The sequence below is a fragment of the Salvelinus sp. IW2-2015 genome, unplaced genomic scaffold (assembly GCF_002910315.2).
Source record: "Salvelinus sp. IW2-2015 unplaced genomic scaffold, ASM291031v2 Un_scaffold6377, whole genome shotgun sequence".
NCBI lineage: Eukaryota > Metazoa > Chordata > Actinopteri > Salmoniformes > Salmonidae > Salvelinus > Salvelinus sp. IW2-2015.
In genome coordinates, this window is record NW_019947640.1 from 2,700 (window position 1) to 23,333 (window position 20,634).

At 43.0% G+C, this 20,634-nt stretch overlaps 2 protein-coding genes across 2 annotated transcripts; both read left to right on the forward strand.

Annotated features, from left to right (window-relative positions):
- Positions 1-1,829: 1,829 nt before the first annotated feature.
- LOC112078846 (COP9 signalosome complex subunit 2-like) lies at positions 1,830-9,233 on the forward strand. The gene is made up of 8 exons (XM_070442156.1): positions 1,830-1,909; positions 2,303-2,484; positions 2,822-3,006; positions 3,248-3,302; positions 4,766-4,868; positions 5,327-5,405; positions 5,707-5,765; positions 8,633-9,233. The coding sequence occupies exons 5-8, from the start codon at positions 4,837-4,839 to the stop codon at positions 8,715-8,717; spliced, it is 255 nt and encodes an 84-aa protein (XP_070298257.1). The 5' UTR covers positions 1,830-1,909; positions 2,303-2,484; positions 2,822-3,006; positions 3,248-3,302; positions 4,766-4,836; the 3' UTR covers positions 8,718-9,233.
- A 1,940-nt stretch (positions 9,234-11,173) lies between these two features.
- LOC112078847 (selenocysteine insertion sequence-binding protein 2-like) lies at positions 11,174-20,330 on the forward strand. Its single transcript, XM_024144958.2, has 4 exons — positions 11,174-11,423; positions 16,833-17,011; positions 19,886-20,066; positions 20,286-20,330. The coding sequence occupies exons 1-4, from the start codon at positions 11,406-11,408 to the stop codon at positions 20,328-20,330; spliced, it is 423 nt and encodes a 140-aa protein (XP_024000726.2). The 5' UTR covers positions 11,174-11,405.
- Positions 20,331-20,634: the final 304 nt, after the last annotated feature.

A 20,634-nucleotide genomic window follows, 5' to 3' on the forward strand; every position in this document is an offset into this window, starting at 1 on the left:
AAGAGAGGGAATTGTCCCTGCAAGACCCAACTTCCCAGAGATGATGTCTCGGTAAACAAGCAGCTGTTGACGTACATCAGGAGCGCTGTGACCAGAAACTACTCGGAGAAGTCCATCACTCCATCCTAGACTACATTCTCGCAACATCCAAACAGAGTATTAGACGCAATACCTGGAACCAAGAACAAATGGGGTTTTGGCTCAAAAGCTCTAGATCTTTATTTTGGCTTCAAAATCTCAAAGTGATGTGAACTGTTTGTTATTCCATTTAAAAAATAATTTTATCATATCAAATTTCTTTCAACTTTTGTCTTATATGGCCGATTTAAGTTACTTGACTCTGTCAGGTCCTATTGGTATGAAATGAAGTGGTGGCAGTGGTTCCCATGTCTACATGACTGGTTAAACTGTAGGCTTGAGGTTCATGTTCTAAGAATGAACTGAGGTGTTATGTAGGCTGAGGTTTTCATGTTCTAGATGACTGAGGTGTTAATGTGGGCCGAGGTTCATGTTCTAGATGACTGAGGTGTTAATGTGGGCTGAGGTTCATGTTCTAAGATGACTGAGGTGTTAATGTGGGGCTGTGGTTGGTTTGTTTTATGTGTCACAGAATGGGACCTGCTGCAGGAGGTTTTATGAAACGACGCTGGACCGCTCTGAAGATGCCAGAACGACAGACTCTGGTTCAAAACCAAACACAAAGGTAAGGTGGTGTCCAAATAAAATGTCAGCTTTTTCCTAAAGGTGTGCACTCCGGTCACTACTTTCCACAAAAATCTAAAAGCAGTGGATTGGTGGAGGCAGGGACTAGTAATTTCTCTCAAATTCAGTAAAGTGGAAGTGAAACAGGTGAGAATTGGACATATGCATGTAGTACACAATGTTTTCTGTTTATTTCTATGTGAGGAAACAATACTTTGATCTGGCAAGTTTGGTCAGGACCTCTGTGTTTTGGGAGTTTTCTACCTCTGAAGGCCTAGACTGGTAGCGAGATCTGTTTTTTGTGTTAAATTGTTTGCCAAACAACACCCTAACATCTTAATTTAGTGATAGCACAAACAATAGTAAGTTGTTGTTGTCTCTCAACCTGTTTTAACTGTAGTCCTCTGGTTGTCACCTGGTTTAAAACTGTAGTCCTCTGGTTGTCAACCTGTTTTAAACTGTAGTCTCTGGTTGTCTCTCAGCCTGTTTTTAACTGTAGTCCTCTGGTTGTCAACCTGGTTTTTAAAACTGTAGTTCCCTCTGGTTGTCAACCTGGTTTTAAATAAAATGAGTCCTCTGGTTGTCAACCTGTTTTAACTGTAGTCCTGCTCTGGTTGTCACCGTTTTAAACCCTGTAGTCCTCTGGTTGTCAAACCTGTTTTAACTGTGTCGTCCTCTGTTGGTCAACGCTGTTTTGACTGTAGTCCTTGGTTGTCACCTGTTTTAACTGTAGTCCTCCTGGTTGTCAAACCTGTTTAAACTGTAGTCCCTCCTGGGTTTGTCAACCCTGTTTTACTTGTAGTCCCCTCTGGTTGGTCAACCTTTTAACTGTAGTCCTCTGGTTTGTCAACTGTTTTTAACTGAAGTCCTCTGGTTGTTCAACCTGTTTTTAACTGTATCCTCTGGTTGTCCAACTGTTTTGAAAAACGTATGTCCTCTGGTTTGTCAAACCTGTTTTTTAAACTGTAATCCTCTGGGTTGTCCAACCATGTTTTAAACTGGTAGTCCTCTGGTTGTCAACCTGTTTTAACTGTCGTTCTCCTTGTTTCTCTCACCTGTTTTAACTAAAGTCCTCTGGTTGTCTCTCAACGCTGTTTTAACTGTAAGTTCCTCTGTTTGTCTCTCAGGCTGGGCAAGCTGTAGCCTGGAGAGGGAAGAAATTTGGAAGTTTACAGAAGATCCTCAGACGCTGCACCAGTCCTGTCAGGTAAGTAGAGGCAGGTGGTAGTCTGAAGAACAGAGTTTTGTCTGATGGGGTTTACACAGCCATCTGAATAGCTAAGTTCCAAAAATGTCTGTAGCAGTATTTTTGTTGTTGTTTGTATACTGGTATGATCTGTTATGGTTGTAATATTCTATGTGCACTGGAGACAAGATGAGTTGCAGATCATATGGTCTGTTATGTGTTATTCTGATCTATTATGTGGTATATCTATGGCACGTGCAAGCAGACAATGTTGAAGATCTGTGGTCTGGTTATGGTGTATATGTGTTATGTTCTATATCTATGTGCAGTGCGAGACAAAAGGATAAATTGGGATATATGGTCTTTTATGTGTGTGTGTGATTCTGTAATGTTGTTATATCTATGTCTCTCTAGACAGATGACGGGGAGAACGACCTAAAAGAAAAGGCACCCCAGCTTCCTGGAGTCTATGCTCTGGGAGATCCAGAATGTACACATCCAGAAGAACAATCAAGAAGCTGAAGGCCCTTGTATGAAACAGTCCTGCACATCAGTCTGCTATCCCTCACCGCACTCATTATGGGAGTCCATCAGGGGTGTGTTACCACCGTAGACACATGAAACGCTGAAAGGCAGCATAACTGTCCAAACAAATTATTATCCCTTTTACAATGTATTGCATTGGAGCAGACCACAGTGGTTTTACATAAATAAATACATTGACGCCATAGAAAAAATAAATCCCCCTTAGAATAGTAATCTTATGATTACGGCTTTGTAAACTGACCTGTAGGAAGACTCGGGGAGATTTGTCACTATCGTGGAAAAAATGGATAATATTGTAAAAGATGTAAAAAAGATGAGAGATGTCAGTCACATGCGTGTGTTTTATGTGATGTACTAACAGGCCTGTTCTGTTTTGTCCCTTCCCAGATGTGGGGGTAAGATGCACCTGAGAGAGGGGGAGTTTTGAGAAGGCCCACACACAGACTTTCTTTGAGGCGCGTTTAAAGAACTACGATGAATCAGGCAGCCCAGGAAGAACCACCTGTCTGAAGACCTTGGTGCTGGCCAACATGCTCATGAAGTCCTGGAATCAACCCTTTCGACTACAGGAGGTACACACTTCAATTCAGTTTAGTTAAGTCCAGTTAAACGTGTTATTTAATTCCCCTTAGAGCAATTACTAACATTATCATTATGGGAAAACAATACACGTGGTGGATGCATACCCGTACGCTCTATATTGTTGGAAGGCAACATTTGCATTAATACAAATTTCAAATCCCTGCAGCAAACACTGCCTTGATAAAGTGTTGTAATTACAGTGGCTGTTGTTATTGTGTTTTTCTGTGACAGGCCAAACCCTAATAAAAACGACCCAGAGATCTTGGCCATGACAAATCTATGTAAGGTTTAGAACACGTGTGTGCTTCTAGTCCATCCATGTGGTTGTTGACTGATATTTTTGAGGGTAGAAAGCATGGCAAACAGTTATATACGATAACGTCACTATTTACAATCTATTTGTCCTGAGTTGGTGCAGTCGACCCAAGCTGTTTGTGTTTTAATCACATATAAGTGGTTGATCGAGGTTGTAACATAGTGAAGATACCCTTTACCACGGGTTTCAGGCTGAGGCGTCTCTTCAACCTAATTATGGTCAGTCTGGATCACGACAAGAGGGTCTGCTTCTGTGATTTGTGATGCAAATTGCAGAAGGAAATGGATAGCGCTCCTAGGCTGTGGCCTTCCCTGACACCTCTCAAACATGTAAAAACAAGGCTGAGGCCTACATGAAGCTCGTGTTTGATTCCCAGACGAATGACTGGTTTGACAAGGGCGAGTTGGGGGAGGGGTTTCTGGTACTCTGCTCTGACAGTGTGAGAAGCCATGCAATGCACCTACCGTTCACAGGCTCCACATTCGTTAAACAGAGGAGTGCTGGATTGAATGGCATCGACCATAAAAAGCCCATTTGAAAGCCATTTGTATGTTTTGAGGAAAAGGGAGAGGGCTTGGCAAGGCCAAAGAACAACTCATCCAACCGTGAAGCACCGGGGGTGGAGCATGTCAGGATTGTGGGGGTGCTTTGCTGCAGGAGGGAACTGGTGCACTTCACAAAATAGATGGCATAAATGAGGGAAGGAGCAATTGTGTGATATATTGAAAAGGCAACATCTCCAGACAGAAGTCAAGGAGTTAACAGCTTGGTCGTAAATGGGTCTTCCAAATGGACAATGACGCCCAAGCATGACTTCTAAAGTTGTGGCAAAATGGCTTAAAGGAACAACAAAGTCAAGATATTGGAGTGGCCATCACAAAGCCTGACCTCAATCCCATTGAGAGATGTTGTGGGGCAGAACTGAAAAAAGTTGTGTGTGAGCAAGGAGGCCTACAAACCTGACTCAGTTTACACCCAAGCTCTGTCAGGAGGAATGGGCCAAAATTCCACCCTACTTATTTGTGGGAAGCTTGTTGTAGGCTACCCAAAAACGTTTTGACCCCAAGTTAAACAATTTTAAAAGGGCAATGCTAACCAAATACTAAATGAGTGTATGTACATTTCTGACCACCTGGGAATGTGATGAAACGAATAAAAGCTGAAATAAATCAATTCTCTCTACTATTATTCTGACATTTCACATCTTAAAAATAAAAGTGGTGATCCTACTGACCTAAGACAGGGGAATTTTTACTAGGATTTAATGTCAGGAATATGGAAACTGAGAATAAATGTATTTGGGCTAAGGTGTAATGTAAACTTCCATTATTTTATGGATTGTTATGTCATTCTATAAATTGTCATTATTTTATGGATTGTAATGTCATTATTTAACCCAGTGACTGTTCTTCTGTTGTGTGTTCTACTCTCAGCTCCTATCAGAATAATGAACATCACAGAGTTTGAGAAAGATACTGAAGACCAACCATAGGTAGTATCATGGATGACCCCTTCACTCAGAGAAACACATAGAGGGTGAGTGGTGTTTGTTTGTTTGTATGTGTGTGGGCTTTCTCACATTTGTTGATGAACGAGACTGGAAGTAATTGCATTGAAGGCGAGGTTTCAAACAAGCTTGAGACCGACTGTACCAGTATCTGCATATTGAGATGTGTGGATGGGGGTGAGTGTGTCCTGGTGGACGGGGGTGAGTGTGTCCTGGTGGACGGGGTGAGTGCTGTCCTGGTGGACGGGGGTGAGTGTGTCCTGGTGGACGGGGGTGATGTGTCCTGGTGGGAACGGGGGTGGTGTGTGTCCTGGTGGACGGGGGTGAGTGTGTCCTGGTGGACGGGGGTGAGTGCGTCCTGGTGGAGGGGTGAGTGCGTCCTGGTGACGGGGGTGAGTGCGTCCTGGTGGACGGGGGTGAGTGCGTCCTGGTGGACGGGGGTGAGGTCTGAAGAGATTGATCAGTGCTGTGTTGTCTTATTTTCCAGAGCTGCTGCGGAACATCAGGACCAGGTCCTATCGCGCTCATCACCTTACACTAGAATACACATCCCATTCATCTCTAAGGTAAGTCTGAGGACAGCAACTGGCATCTGGACCAACTAGCCTGGTCCCAGATCTGTTTGTGTGCTTTTTTTGCCAATTCCTATGGGCATTGGCATGATGATTTCTACAATAAGAGTTGGTAGGACAGACAAACAGATCTGAGAACAACCAGGCTAGAGTTAATCATTGACTTCACTGTGTGTATTGATAATGTATCTGATAATGAACTTTGCTGAGTAGATCATGTATTTATTAGGTCACTGATGTTGCTGTTTGGATTGATCAAAGTGTAACGCCCTGTGTTCTGTCTTCTCTGTCTCAGGAGCTGAACATAGATGTTTGTGACGTGGAGAGTTTGTTGGTGCAGTGCATATTGGACAAGTAAGTTTGTCCTAGACATGCATCTGATGTGTGGCCCAAACTWCTATTTAGGAGTGTAGAATACACTGTTAGGAAAAGTTTTTTGCATCAAACAGACATTCACGCCATGGAAGACTTGTATGTTTTCTCTAGACTCTTCCGTATTTCTGTGAGAGGCTGAATACCTCTTATATACTACMCCGAGTGCTCTTCCATTGACAGACTGACCAGGTGAATCCAGGTGAAAGCTATGATCCCTTATTTCACTTGTTAAATCCACTTCAGTCAGTGTAGATGAAGGGGAGGAGATGGGTTAAAGAAGAAGCCTTGAGACATGGAACGCTGCTGGGTTTTTCACGCTCAACAGTTTCCCGTGTGTATCAGGAATGGTCTACCACTCAAAGGACATCCAGCCTACTTGACCCAACTGTGGGAAGGAAACATTGGATTCAACATGGGCCAGCATCCCCTTTCGACACCTTGTAGAGTCCATTCCCTGATGAATTGAGGCTGTTCTGAGGGGCGAAGGGCAAAGGGTGCAACTCTATATTAGGAAGGTGTTCCTAATGTTTTGTATGCTCTAGGGCTTACCCCATTTAGTCGATTGTTTGGTCAGTAGGCTGTTGGTCGACCAAGATTTTTTTTCAGTCGAGCAGTGGCAAATATATATTTTTAAATGATGGCACACGAGACACCTGTCTGATTCACGCCTGTCTGAGTGGACTAATCCATTGCAGGCCGCGGGATGGTACACCAGTATCACCAGTTGTACGTTTAACATAAATGACCAACATTTCTTATCTACATTGTTTGGTTACTGTCATTTATTTTAATGCGTTCACTATATTATTATTCCAGTCATATTATTATTCCAGTCTTACCGTTGTCATTGTAGGAGTGGACACATTGTTAGCAGAGTGCACAACCTATGCTACACTTGTGAGAATCAAATTTTCCATTCAATTTARGAGTTGTCTTCATTTTCTTTTGTTTGGAGCGCTCCTGTCAATCTTGAGTAAGGGGACACACAGAAGTAGGTCTAGGGTACCTGGCCTGCGCGCAAATGTAGGCGCGCAAATGTGCCAATTTGGGGATCTGATAGTATTTCTGTCTTAACTCCCCATCACTGTGGAGCTTCTCAAAGAAATGTTTTCTTCGCCTTCAACAGCAAGTAAAGAAAGTCTGTTTTTACATCCATTGAGAATGAAAATAGTTCCTCAACGTAGCCTATTTAAAAAATATTTCCAGCTCTCTTTCGATAACCACTCGGCATGAAAGAGGGAAAAAATGTAATACCCTGATCGGGTGGAAACGTCATAAAGGCATACCTGATTACTTATGTGATTTATAGGATATTTATTTTTATTTCGGGATTTTTTCCTCCTGCGGGCTACAGTGTTTTTATTTATTGGCATTATGTAGGTTATTTTTACCTATTGGCAATAGAAGTTCCTTTTTTCATTAGGTAGAATTCTTATTGACCACATGACATTGATTTTGAGATATGAAGACTTTATTATAAATTAAATTAAACTGTTCTACAAKAATGTGCATATGAAAATMATAACTGGCACGCAGATCAGTAGAAATAAGTTGCCAATCCAAATGGAAAAGGTTGATGACCGTCGGTGTATTCTATTACCGGCTACTTCAGGAGCCTAACGGCAGAAGCTGCAACGGCCAGCAGCAGCGGGAAGAGGAGGGTCTGGTTGGGAACAGGTTTTTGCCTTTCTGGTTAGGCTATATTGATCTCTGGCTCCCTCTTTGGTAATTTGTGTCTTTATTTTTAATTGCAGTGCTTAAAGCATCAGACATGCGCAGTAGCCAACATATAGTTGATTTTATTCAAACAATAGGGTGTGTCTATATATGGGAAAAATAAACATACACAAACTATTTTTTTTGTTGGGACAGCCCTAGTATACTCAGTGTATAGTGTACCTGGCTGACACAGAGSCATCGCAAGACGAAGCAGAGCATGTTTCCTGTACGGGGATCATTTGAATTCCTCATTTCTCAGTTCCTCATAGTTTCCACCCTGCACCTTGAGGAATGCAGGAGTCTCCTCTGTCTTCTTCTCTCTTCCTCTTCTGTTTGTGGTGTTATTCTTCCCTGCTTAGTTTATTGCAGATCTGTCATTTATTCTGGTTTCATTATTTAGTTAGAAGTAGTGTACGCACACACATCCAGTAACTTGCAGGCTACAAAAAGTAAACTTATGAAAGAAAGATACCTGCAAACTGTTGATTGCTCCCGCAGTTTTTTGTGCAATGTTTTGATCCAAAGGTCCTTGTCAGTTGGATGAAGACCTTTGGATCAAAACATTGGGCAAATAAAGTTTGGGAGAAACAGTTTGCGGGTATCTTATCTCAATGTCTTTATTATTTCCCACGCTACTGTAGCAGACTGCTGTGTATTGTTTACTACCCTCAGCCAGATCACATCTACAGCCAGTCAATTGGAACAGATTGACATTTGACACTGCATTCCCACCGTTGTCACAGAGCTCAACAGAATATGTTGTATGTAGTGAAATGTGTTCACAGACAGCTTAGTGTAGATGTGATAATTGGTTGAGAGAGATACACACATCAGTGGTTCAGGTGCTGGACAGAAACCAAACAGTGAAAGAAGTTCACAATGACTCCAACTAATGCTATCACAGTGATTTGTGTCATTTGAACCATAATGAATGCAAATATTGATGTTGTTGATCCCATTTTTATATAAAGATAATTGTTTTATGCAATATTGTTTACCATATTTGATCAATTTCAAAAAAAATCCTGACCAAGATGGAAAGAATGTTTAGTCATGTTGCTAGGATGCCAATGTCCATTCTTGTGTTGTATTTATTGAACCATTGTTCTGTGGTTTCCTCCTTGTAGCACCATCCAAGGCCGTATCGACCAGGTCAACCAGCTGTTGGAGCTAGACTACCAGAAGAGAGGGAGGGGCGCTACACTGCCTTAGACAAATGGACTAAACAACTCAACTCCCTCAATCAAGCCATCGTCAGCAAACTCACATGATTCTGACTGACATGTGACAATGGACAGCACTGAAAGATAGTAAGGAGAATCTCAATCAACTGTTCCAATGTGTCAGAATATAAACCAAACCATCCAGTGTGGATGGGCTGAGCTACACAGCAGCACAGAGATGTTTGTGATCTGACACTGCGTTTCCCAGAGAAGGAGAGATACTGCTTTCTAGAAAACTCAGCACTCTCTAAGGGACATCTCAGTTTACTTCAGCCTCTGTGTTTGTTTTTCACAAGACTTTAGTAGAATGATTTAAGAAATATCACTGTCAACACTTTTTAAAAGTGCTGTATTTTTTTCGGTGGGCAGTTTGAGTACAATAACACAATGGTTTATTTGTGCCTGTTGACTGGCAGCTGGTGTTGGGAAACTTTTTTCACAACATGTAGCTGCAGCATTGAATGCACGTTGGCTGTTGTGAATAAAAAAAACGAATGTTCTCCAACTGTGTTTACTGTATATGACATTTCAATGTGTCTAGATACCGTCTACTTTTTAGCTCTCATGCTAACTTTGGTTCCATACTATATTATTTTGTAAATATCGGTAGTATTTGGTAGTTGCAACAGACTCCTGTTATTAGTGTTAGTCAATTGTTTGTGTGCAGAAACGTATGAATAGATAGATATTTTCAGTGATGGGAGTGAATCTGTCATCCATCACATTGCATACAGAACAGTAGCAAATCTATCAGAATCCAAAAGTTGATTCGGTGTTGTAGGCTAGACATACAGTTGAAGTCGGAAGTTTACATACCTTTGGTTGGAGCAATTAAACTTTTGGCAAATCGGTTAGGACTCTACTTTCTGCATGACAAGTGATTTTTTAACATTGTTTACAGACAGATTATTTCACTTATAATTCACTGTATCACAATTCCAGTGGGTCAAAAGTTTACATACACTAAGTTGACTGTGCCTTTAAACAGCTTGGAAACTTCCAGAAAATGATGTCATGGCTTTAGAAGCTTCTGATAGGCTAATTGACATCATTTGAGTCAATCGCAGGTGCTCTGTGGCTGTATTTCAAGCCTGCCTTCAAACTCAGTGCCTCTTTGCTTGACATCATGGGAAAATCAAAAGAAATCAGCCAAGACCTCAGAAAAATAATTTTAGACCTCTGCAAGTCTGGTTCATCCTTGGGAGAAATTTCAAACCTGAAAGGACCACGTTCATCTGTACAAACAATAATACGCAAGATAAACACCATTGGACCACGCAGCCGTCATACCGCTCAGGAAGGAGCTGCGTTTTGTCTCCTAGAGATTAATGTACTTGTTGCGAAAAGTGAAAATCAATCCCAGAACAACAGCAAAGGACCTTGTGAAGATGCTGGAGGAAACGGGTACAAAAGTATCTATATCCACAGTAAAACGAATCCTATATCGACATAACCTGAAAGGCGCCTCAGCAAGAAGAAGCCACTGCTCCAAAACTGCCATAAAAAGCCAGACTACGAGGTTTGCAACTGCACATGGGGACAAAGATCATACTTTTTGGAGAAATGTCCTCTGGTCTGATGAAACAAAAATGAACTGTTTGGCCATATATGACCAGTGTTATGTTTGGAGAAAAAGGAGGACGTTTTCAAGCTGAAGAACACCATCCCAACCGTGAAGAGCACGGGGGTGACCGCATCATGTTGTGGGAGTACTTTGCTGCAGGAGGGACTGGTGCACTTCCAAAATAGATGGCATCACGATGGAGTAAAATATGTGGAATATATTGAGACAACATCTCAAGACATCAGTCAGGAAGTTGAAAGCTTGGTCGCAAATGGGTCTTCCAAATGGACAATGACCCAAGCATACTTCTAAAGTTGTGGCAAAATGGCTTAAGGACAATTGGAGTGGCCATCACAAAGCCCTGACCTAAATCCTATTGAAAATGTGTGGCAGAACTAAAAGGCGTGTGCGAGCAAGGAGGCCTTACAACTGACTCAGTTACACCAGCTCTGTCAGGAGGAATGGGCCAAAATTCACCCCACTTATTGTGGGAAGCTTGTGGTAGGCTCCACCCAAAACGTTTGCCCAAGTTAAACAATTTAAAGGCAATGCTACCAAATACTAATTGAGTATGTAAACTTCTGACCCACTGGGAATGGGATGAAAGAAATAAATGCTGAAATAAATCATTCTCTCTACTATTATTCTGACATTTCATATTCTTAAAATTGTGGTGATCCTAACTGACCTAAAACAGGTAATTTTTACTAGGATAAAATGTCCTAGTTTAAATGTATTTGGCTAAGGTGTATGTAAACTTCCGACTTCAACTGTAGCTGCTCTACTCAAAAAAATAGATATACTTTTGGCACAGTAGGCCTATTATGGTCCATCAAATCTTATCAGTGACAGACGCCGAAGGCAAAGACGAACATGTTTGAGACTGTGGGCTTTCCGCTCGCAGATGACCATCTCTTCTGCCATTCCATTTCTACGTTGACACATTCAGAGCTAGCCGAGCTAGCTAGGCAGCAACAGTTCAACTAGGCAGAGGTAAAACAGGGTGTGTTTCCACAAATGTCTCAACATTTACAATGAAGAAAATTAAATCGCTTATATCTTGACGACCCACTGCGTGCTCAATGACGGTCTGCCGCGGTCTCAGCGATTGACATGGACTCTTGTGATAAGGTAAAGAGGGATTTTCTCTGCGAAGTAATGACGGACCCGATTATGTCTGGTAACAGGGCACTACTAGCTTTAGTTAGCTAATGGGAATACGAAGCTAGCTAGCTAGGCCCAAAACGTATCTGCAGGTAATAATGTCCCTTTAATGTTTTAGAAGTGTCAGTGATTTTACCCGATGTTTGATTATTGTCAATGATTTGTCATCTAACTAGATCGCTACGCGTATTGGGCACGCGTGTAAGTAAGGCAAGTGAACTAACGTTAGCTGATGGCTAACTAGCCAGTTAGCTAAGCAGCTTTTATACGCATGTCATTTTGGATGGACAATATCTCATCTGTTTCTCCTGATTTGCTGATCTATGTTCTAGATATGTTTTAATTGAGGCTAACTATATTGAGTATCTAACTAAACTAGTTACAGTACTTATACTGTCACAATGTGTTGACATTAGTGACAGTTCATGTCAACATATCGGTTGACATGAACTGACTTAGCTTATGGGGGAACTTTGATGTTTGACACAGTTAAATAACTAGCTAGATAGTTATTATAATACGGACCAGGGTAAGTTAACTAGCTAGGTAGTGAACAGTTACCCGAAACTTCCAGTCTGCAGTGTTGTGTGTGGTAGATTGTTGACAACTAACTAGTCAGCTGATTCGCTCTGGAGGAATGTCCGGTTCTTTTGCATTTGACTACATTCCAGTGAGTGACTCCTGCTGCGCATAGAGTAACTTACACTATGATGCAAGTTAGCTACTCTATTATGTGGCTGACTTACTGTAAGCACCCATTTTTAAAATGTCAGATTTTTCACTGGGCTTAATTCCATGATAGTATATATGGCACCATAGTTTAGGCCACAGAAGGCTGCCGTCTAGTTTACTGCAGGGTATTGTTTTCAGCTGGCTATTTCTTGAACTGAGTTGTTGGTTAAGGCTTGTAATCGGCGCGTGTGACAAATAAATGTGATTTGATTTGGATGAATCCTCCTGTGTCACCATCAAATGCCACTAATGCTGAGTTTTGGTCACAGTGATGTATGATGGTGCATGGGCGATTTCAAGACCCAAGATGGTTTTCATGCTTGTGACTTTAATATATTTTTCAAAATGTAGTGTACATGCACACGCTCGAGCTCGCTCATACACCACCACTCTCTATTGCTCCCTCTCTTGCCCTCCCATTCAACAACAGTAAAAGAACAATACAAGTCTCTTTTTCCAGCTGAGAATGTTAGAAGACAATGAATCAGAGACAAAAGCTTGAAGGACAAGGGTTTGATGGTTGATGGCCCAGTAGTCCCCACCCAGTTTTGCCAGGCCAGTGCTGCTCTGGCTTTTTCACCACACATCTGGAGCTGAGCTCAACTTATAGGAGCAATTAGGGTTAAGTGCCTTGCTCTAGGGCACATCGACAGATTTTTCACCAAGTCGGCTCGGGATTCGAACCAGCCAACTTTCAGGGTGACTGGCCTTACCCTCTAACCGCTAGGCTACCTGCTAATGCATCTTCCATAAACGCTGCTCTTCCATAATTGCTGCTATTCTCTCTCTTCCTCTAACACGCATACACACACACGCCAACCGGCAGCCTTTTCACAATCGCTGCTATTCTCACTCACATCCCAGGCGCTAATCAATCAATCACATACAACTCAGTCTGAACAAACAACATACACCTTCACACCAGCGGAATGGAGAATGGCACCAGCGAGCTAAAGAACCCAGACCTGGACACAGCCAGGGACTCCTGTCCGAGTCTCCCAGCCATGCACACACAATTGGGAGGTTTGGAGTCTCTTTTCCCTGGTGGACTAGGGCTGGAGCCCTACAGCAACTGACTCTGTTGTAGCTAGTTGTGTAATTGGCTTACCTGGTTGGGCCACCGTCCTCACCCTCTCACTGATCCTCTCAGGCCTAATCCTGTAACATCACCTATAGCTACGCAGGCCTACTTCCTGTAACATCCCTCGTACAAAGTAACCAACCCCTCACCCCGCCCCTTACCTAAAGTTTAAATTGACCAACTTCTCTATCAGTATCCTTGTCATCTAAAGTAACACAACCAACCCCTCTGTTTTGTGTAACTAACTTCACCTAATTATCTAAAGTAACCAGCTCTCTTTAGAGTAGACCTAACCATCAACTCATATGGAAACAAAGCATGGTTCATTTAAAATGTCAGATTTTTCACTAGGCTTAATTCCATGACAGTATATGGCACCATAGCTTAGGCCACAGAAGGCTGCCGTCTAGTATACTGCGGGTATTGTTTTCAACTGGCTACGTCACCCCTAGCGCTCTGTGTTGACCAGTCAGGACCCCTGGATCTCTCAGATGTCAGCCCACACTGCCCACGGACAGTACAGTAGCACTGGGAAACAATGGCGGTGTGTGTGGTGTGTGCTCACTGCTGTACTGATGCTGGATTCATACATTCCGACCCTGGCTGGGAGAATGGAGTGTCTTTGTGTCGTGAACTCGTGTCAACTTCCCTCTTCCTCTCAGAATGAAAGGGGGGATGAGGTTGATCTATCCTCTGACCGCAGCTGCCCGCCAGTGATAGGTCTGGACTCCATCTCAATGGCACCTATTGGGCTCTGGTCAAAAGTAGTGCACTTTGAAGGGAATAGGGTGCCATTTGGGACTCAGCAGCAAGTCCCGATGTGTTAGCTGGGCAGGAAGGCCTGTGATTCAGTCACACATGATGTCAATGGTCAGTTTTGATAAGAAGTGAACCTAGATAAACAGTCCAATGGTCATGACTTAGTAGTCAGACCCATTTCAGTGTTTCCATATCAGTGTTTAAAGTCTGCTGAAGCAGCATTCACCAGGACTACAAACAAACACAAATGAATTTAATTGATAGCAAAATGTGATTTGGTCGGGGCAACAGAGCAGGGTGGGGGGTGAGGAGAGGGAACAGTGGGGAGGGGTTTCTTCAGTTTCACCCAGAGCCACCCAGAACCCACCATCCAGACAGACTTGTAAAAGCTCATTGAGAGTGCTTTGACTACATTCCTTTAAGACACTGAGCTGCTTGACTGTTGTAAATATTTCCAGCTAGTTATATTTTCGCAGCTTTGACCCAGGCTGTCACCCTGTTGCTGTCCATCTAGTGGCCTACAGTATCTTTCCACTCCTCCAATCCACTGATGATACCAATACTAGAGGTATGCTGCATCTCATCTGAGGTATCCAAACCCTGGAGGACATTGTTTGAAACAATGGATAATTGTCATCCTTTGTTTTTATTTTCAGAGAGGTAGGCCTCTGTTGACTTGACATGATACTGTGGTTTGTGATGTGTAGGCTAGCTGTACAGGTATGTTTGACACATACTTTGTTGACACATACATTTTATGATGGATATTTTATGACCTGTATTTATTTTTATTTCATCACAGCCCTCCTCCCTCCACACACCCACGCACACCACACACACACACACATACCATACAACACATACATACCACACACGCATACCACAAACCACCACCTCTGTCCCTGTGGCATGATGGCAAATGAGGTAGACCCACAGAATTAAGTAGAACAATTGAATTAAAGGATCTTTGTAGGCCGGGTCCTAGTTGACGTTGTCTTTAGAGACCTTATGTAACACATAGTTAGCTACTAGTGTGATCTCTCTGGGAAGAATGAGCAGCTAAATATAGCTGGCCCATAAAGTCCTCCTGAAGATGCTGGGTGACTGAGTCATTACTACCCCGGCTCTGCTGGTTGCTCTCTGGTGGCTCTGAGGTGAAGTTTCCCCTAGGTACAGATCTAGGATCAGCTTCCCTCCCCAATCCTACCCTAAACCAATAGTGGGGGAAATGCAAAACTAACTCAAGATCAGCATCTAAGGGGCAACTTCAGGGCCAGACTTGACCAGGCGGGCCATAGGAAAGGAATGTCTCGGGACAGAATGCTGATGGTAGGAGTGCTACTAGCGTTTAATGTTAGTGGTAGCTGGTAGGGAGAGGGCTCTTTGGATGAAAGGAGCAAAAAAAAATACAAATGAAGCATAACAGTTCCAAGGCACTCCCTAAAAATGCTGTATTGTGGTGGCCTACCTTAATAGGAAGGGTTAGGCTAAAAGCACAGGTATTGGACTGTGTGTTTCTTAGGCCCTCAGTCAGTCATGTTTCTTGAGTACAAGGAAACAGTACTCTGCTCTCACAACCACTCTGATCTGATCAGTGTCAGACTAACCAGGAGTGTTTCTATTGCACCAGGTTACATGTTGCTGTGTCTGTCTGCTACACTCACACGTCTCCTGATCACACAGCTCTAAGGTCAACACTTTGTTAGGCTTTCATCGTCTGTGACCGAATTGGCACCTATTCCTATATAAGTAAGTAGCCTTGTCCACATTAAAACAGCACATAGCGCAGGAACTATCGCCTGGTTCGTTAGGCAGCTTGATGTACTGTAGTGTAGCCTAATGGTTAGAGCGTTGGGCCAGTAACCGAAAGGTTGCAAGATCGAATCCGTTACCTGAGAAGGTAAAAATCTGTCATTCTGCCCCTGAACAAGGCAGTTAATCCCACTGTTCTAGGTCGTCATTGTAAATAAGAACCAATTCCTAACTATCTTGCCTAGTTAAATTAAAAAATACCCTGGGCAGGATGCTAGGTTATGTGCCCTGGTCAAAAGTAGTTCACTATTGTAATAAGGTGTATTTTCAGAGACAGCCATTGACTCCAATCTCCATTCTCAGACCCAGTGAAAAGTTGTGTCTCTTGTTGCCATTTTGTTTCATTTGTGTGAAGGAACCAGGTCTGTTGTTTTGGCTGTGTCGTGGTGATGTTGCCAGATGAAGTCATGAGTTATGTTAATAATTAGTCTAGCCTGGCTTCACCCCAGCGAGCTGCTCTTAGGTAATCAGTACTCAGACTTTGTGGTCCAGTCATATAGCCTATGGGCTGTCAGTCTCTTAATCAGATATCAATGTTTACTACTGACTGACAGCCTACTCTCCAGTCCTGTGTGATTGATCTTAGACCTAAATGTCTATGGATTGTTGATGGATCATTGATGTCACCCCTTGGGTTACTAAAATAACTAAGTTCCAGGAAGACTTCACACCGTRAGTGTGCTGTTGGTACCAGCTGATCTTTGTCCTTGTCCATTTCTCCCTGATTGGCCCACATTCACCTGAACATAACCTAATATGGGGTCACTTGAACTGCTCTTCTTTTGGCACAACAGTGAGAGGTCTATCACTCCTGAGTCTGTCTGGTGCATTGCGAGGTGATCCTGTCCAGTCAGGTTATGTCCTGTTTTGTCTGGTTATGTCTTGTCAGGTTATGTCTTGTCCAGTCAGGTCTTGTCCTGTCAGGTCCTCTCCTCTCCTGTCAGGTCCTGTCTGTGACGTCCGTGTCTGACTGCCTCTGTCTCTCCTTGCAGGATGTGAAACTGTCAGCTGAAGTGGAGCCGTTTATCCCACAAAAGAAAGGTCTGGAAGGAGCGCTGGTCACCATGAGCCTGTCTGGAGGAGGAGAAGGAGGAGGGGGGGTAGAGCCCACCCCTATCCCCAACTACCTCATCACCTGCTACCCTTTTGTCCAGGAGAACCAACCCAACAGGTAGGTACATCACCCTATATAATGCACCCTACATCTTATAGTCCCTAAATCATGCAGCCTACACCCTATATAATGCACCCTACATCTTATAGTCCCTAAATCATGCACCCTACACCCTATATAATAGTCCCTAAATCATGCAGCCTACACCCTATATAATGCACCCTCCATCATATAGTCCCTAAATCATGCAGCCTACACCCTACATAATGCACCCTATATAATGCACCCTTCATCTTTTAGTCCCTAAATCATGCAGCCTACACCCTACACACTAAGGGCAGGTTTCCTGGACACAGATTAAGCCTAGTCCTGGATTAAAAACYATATTCAATGGGGAATTTCTGAGCACATGCCTTTTCATTCAAAACTAGGCTTCATCTGTGTCTGGTCAACTGACCCTAAGAGCCTGAGGTGCGACTGTCACTGATATAATGAATCTGTATTAGAAGTACCCTGCCTCTGTCCCTGAGCCGCTGACAGTTAGCCTAGCATTAGCTCGGAAAGAATCTCCATGKAGTCCAGKAATATTCCTGTTTCTGACACTCCAGGAATGTGTCCATGTCAGTGGGAAAACTGATGGGGTCTTCCTTCTGATTCACCTAAGGAAACCCCCATAAACAGTGTGAGTGTTACACACAGCTAGGCTGTGAATGATCAGTTACCACCCAGGGATGTGATCAGGGCATAAAAATATACCAGGCACTCCGATTTATTTTACCAGCCAAAATATTTTTTCCTACATGTATATAAAAACACACCAAAAACAGATGACCATGCTTTGTAACGTTTCTAAAACAAGAAATGTGATATTGCTCAATTTCATTTTTTGTGACTGGATTTTTTAAAACCAAAATATCATAGACAAATTGTTTAGCTGGCCCTTTAAGGCAGGAGTAACCTTGGTGTGTGAGATTTGGATCTGACTCTTTGCTATCAGTTGAAGCAACGGACTCAAACTAACGTTGAAAAAACTACTGAACTTGTGAGCAAGACAATGTAAATAGCCAAGAACACGAGGACAAAGTCTCACTTGTAGACGTTTGTAGAAATTAGACCAACTTTTATGCCTGTGCACAGTGCCTCCAAAAATTAATCTATCAGCATTTCACTCAGTGCCTACAGCTGCGCCAGATGGACATACAGTTGAAGTCAGAAGTTTACATACACCATAGCCAAATACATTTAAACTCAGTTTCACAATTCCTGACATTTAATCCTAGTAAAAATTCCCCGTCTTAGGTCAGTTAGGATCACCACTTTATTTTAAGAATGTGAAATGTCAGAATAATAGTAAGAGACTGATTTATTTCAGCTTTATTTATTCATCACATTCCCAGTGGGTCAGAAGTTTACATACACTCATTTAGTATTTGAGCATTGCCTTTAAATTGTTTAACTAAGGTCAAACTTTGCGGGTAGCCTTCCACAAGCTTCCCACAATAAGTTGGGTGAATTTTGTCCCATTCCTGCTGACAGAGCTGGTGTAACCGAGTCAGGTTTGTAGGCCTCCTTGCTCGCAACACGCTTTTTTAGTTCTGCCCACACATTTTCTACAGGATTGAGTCAGGGCTTTTGATGGCCACTCCAATACCTTGACTTTGTTGTCCTTAAGCCATTTTGCCACAACTTTAGAAGTATGCTTGGGTCATGTCCATTTGGAAGACCCATTTGCGACCAAGCTTTAACTTCCTGACTGGTGTCTTGAGATGTTGCTTCAATATATCCACACAATTTTCCTCCCTCATGATCCATCTATTTTGTGAAGTGCACCAGTCCCTCCTGCAGCAAAGCACCCCCACAACATGATGCTGCCACCCCGTGCTTCACGGTCGGGATGGTGTTCTTCGCCTTGCAAGCATCCCCCTTTCTCCAAACATAGTGATGGTCATTATGGCCAAACAGTTCTTTTTGTTTCATCAGACCAGAAGACATTTCTCCAAAAAGTGATCTTTGTCCCCATGTGCAGTTGCAAACCGTAGTCTGCTTTTGTATGCGTTTGGAGCAGTGGCTTCTTCCTTGCTGAGCGGCCTTTCAGGTTATGTTGATATAGGACTCGTCAACTTAGTGTATGTAAACTTCTGACCCGCTGGAATTGTGATTAAGTGAAATAATCTGTCTGTTAACAATTGTTAGAAAAAGCACAAAGTAGATGTCCTAACCAACTTGCCAAAACTATAGTTTGTTAACAAGAAATTTGTGGAGTGGATGAAAAACGAGTTTTAATGACTCCAACCTAAGTGTATGTAAACTTCCCACTTTAGCTGTAGGATTGATATTTCTTTGTGGAATTAGCAGCTATGAAACAAAATAGTTGAAATACTTTGAAAACAGATACTGCAACATTTCCTGAACACTAACTCACATGTGCTCAGACTTGACTTCTGACTTTTTATTCAGGAATGTAATGCTCKCACTGTAGAGCCCTGCACATTGACCACCCACCAATGGGGTTGGTGAAATATACATTTTTACCCGCAGGTGTCGGGTGTTCATTTTATGCCCTGGATGTGATCGAGAGCTGTATACCTGTGTGTGTGTCCTGTGCGTTTCTCTTTGTCAGGGGTGATCTGCCTCATGCTGCACGTTCCTTTCTTCGTTTCCTTCCTGTCTGTTTTGAATAGCAGGAAGTGGTCTGCGCTCTAGACCGCTGGCTGTGAAAATGTCAGCTGGATCCTTATCAGCCAGTGACACACACACACACACACACACACACACACAGTCAGCTCTACACTGATAGCAGTGTAACAAGCTTTGTCTTAATTTGACACAGTTGTCCCTGGCCTCCTCTGGGTATATTAGTCCTAATATGTTGCAGTATATTCATACAATCATCACTACACCAATCATTTCTCCTCTCCCTCCCCTCTACAGACAACAGCACCACATGTATAGCGGAGGAGGGGACCTGCGCTGGCAGCAGCCCAACCCCAGCCCAGGTGGTCCGTACCTAGCTTACCCCATCCTGTCCTCCCCYCAGCCTCCAGTCTCCAACGACTACACCTACTACCAGATCATGCCTGCCCCCTGCCCCCCCATGATGGGCTTTTACCAGGTAGGTAGCTGAAATGTTAGGTGGTTAGAGGCAGACCAGTAGTCAGAAGGTTGCTAGTTCAARTCCTGGGCGAGGAGATATAACAAGGAAGTGAATTAGCAACCCGGAGGGCTGCTGGTGTCAGATCCCAGGTACTATTCACTTTAGCATGGTAGGTAGTGGAGTGTGTGTGAATGTTTGTCACAGCTGGAAAATACAGTTGTTCTGTTCCTCTACCAGCCCTTCCCAGGAACGTACGCCGGGCCCCTGAGACATGGACTATAATAACATGAAACATTATTTTGTATTTGACGTTATACGACCCAATTAATGGTATTAATGAATTCATTCATTGATGGTATTAATTGATAATGTAATCAATAATGTAAAAATGATGTATGGACCTGAGCACCTTGTATTAGGGTAGACCAGCAGAATAACATGTTTGACCTCTAACCTCTTACCTTGGGTAGAACGGCAGGTCTGACCATGCCCTCCCTCCTCTCTGATTAGCTAGTCCAAACACCTGTCCGAGAGGGGCCGGTCTCTCGCTGACGTCAGCTGATACAGGGTTTACCACGCCAGGCTG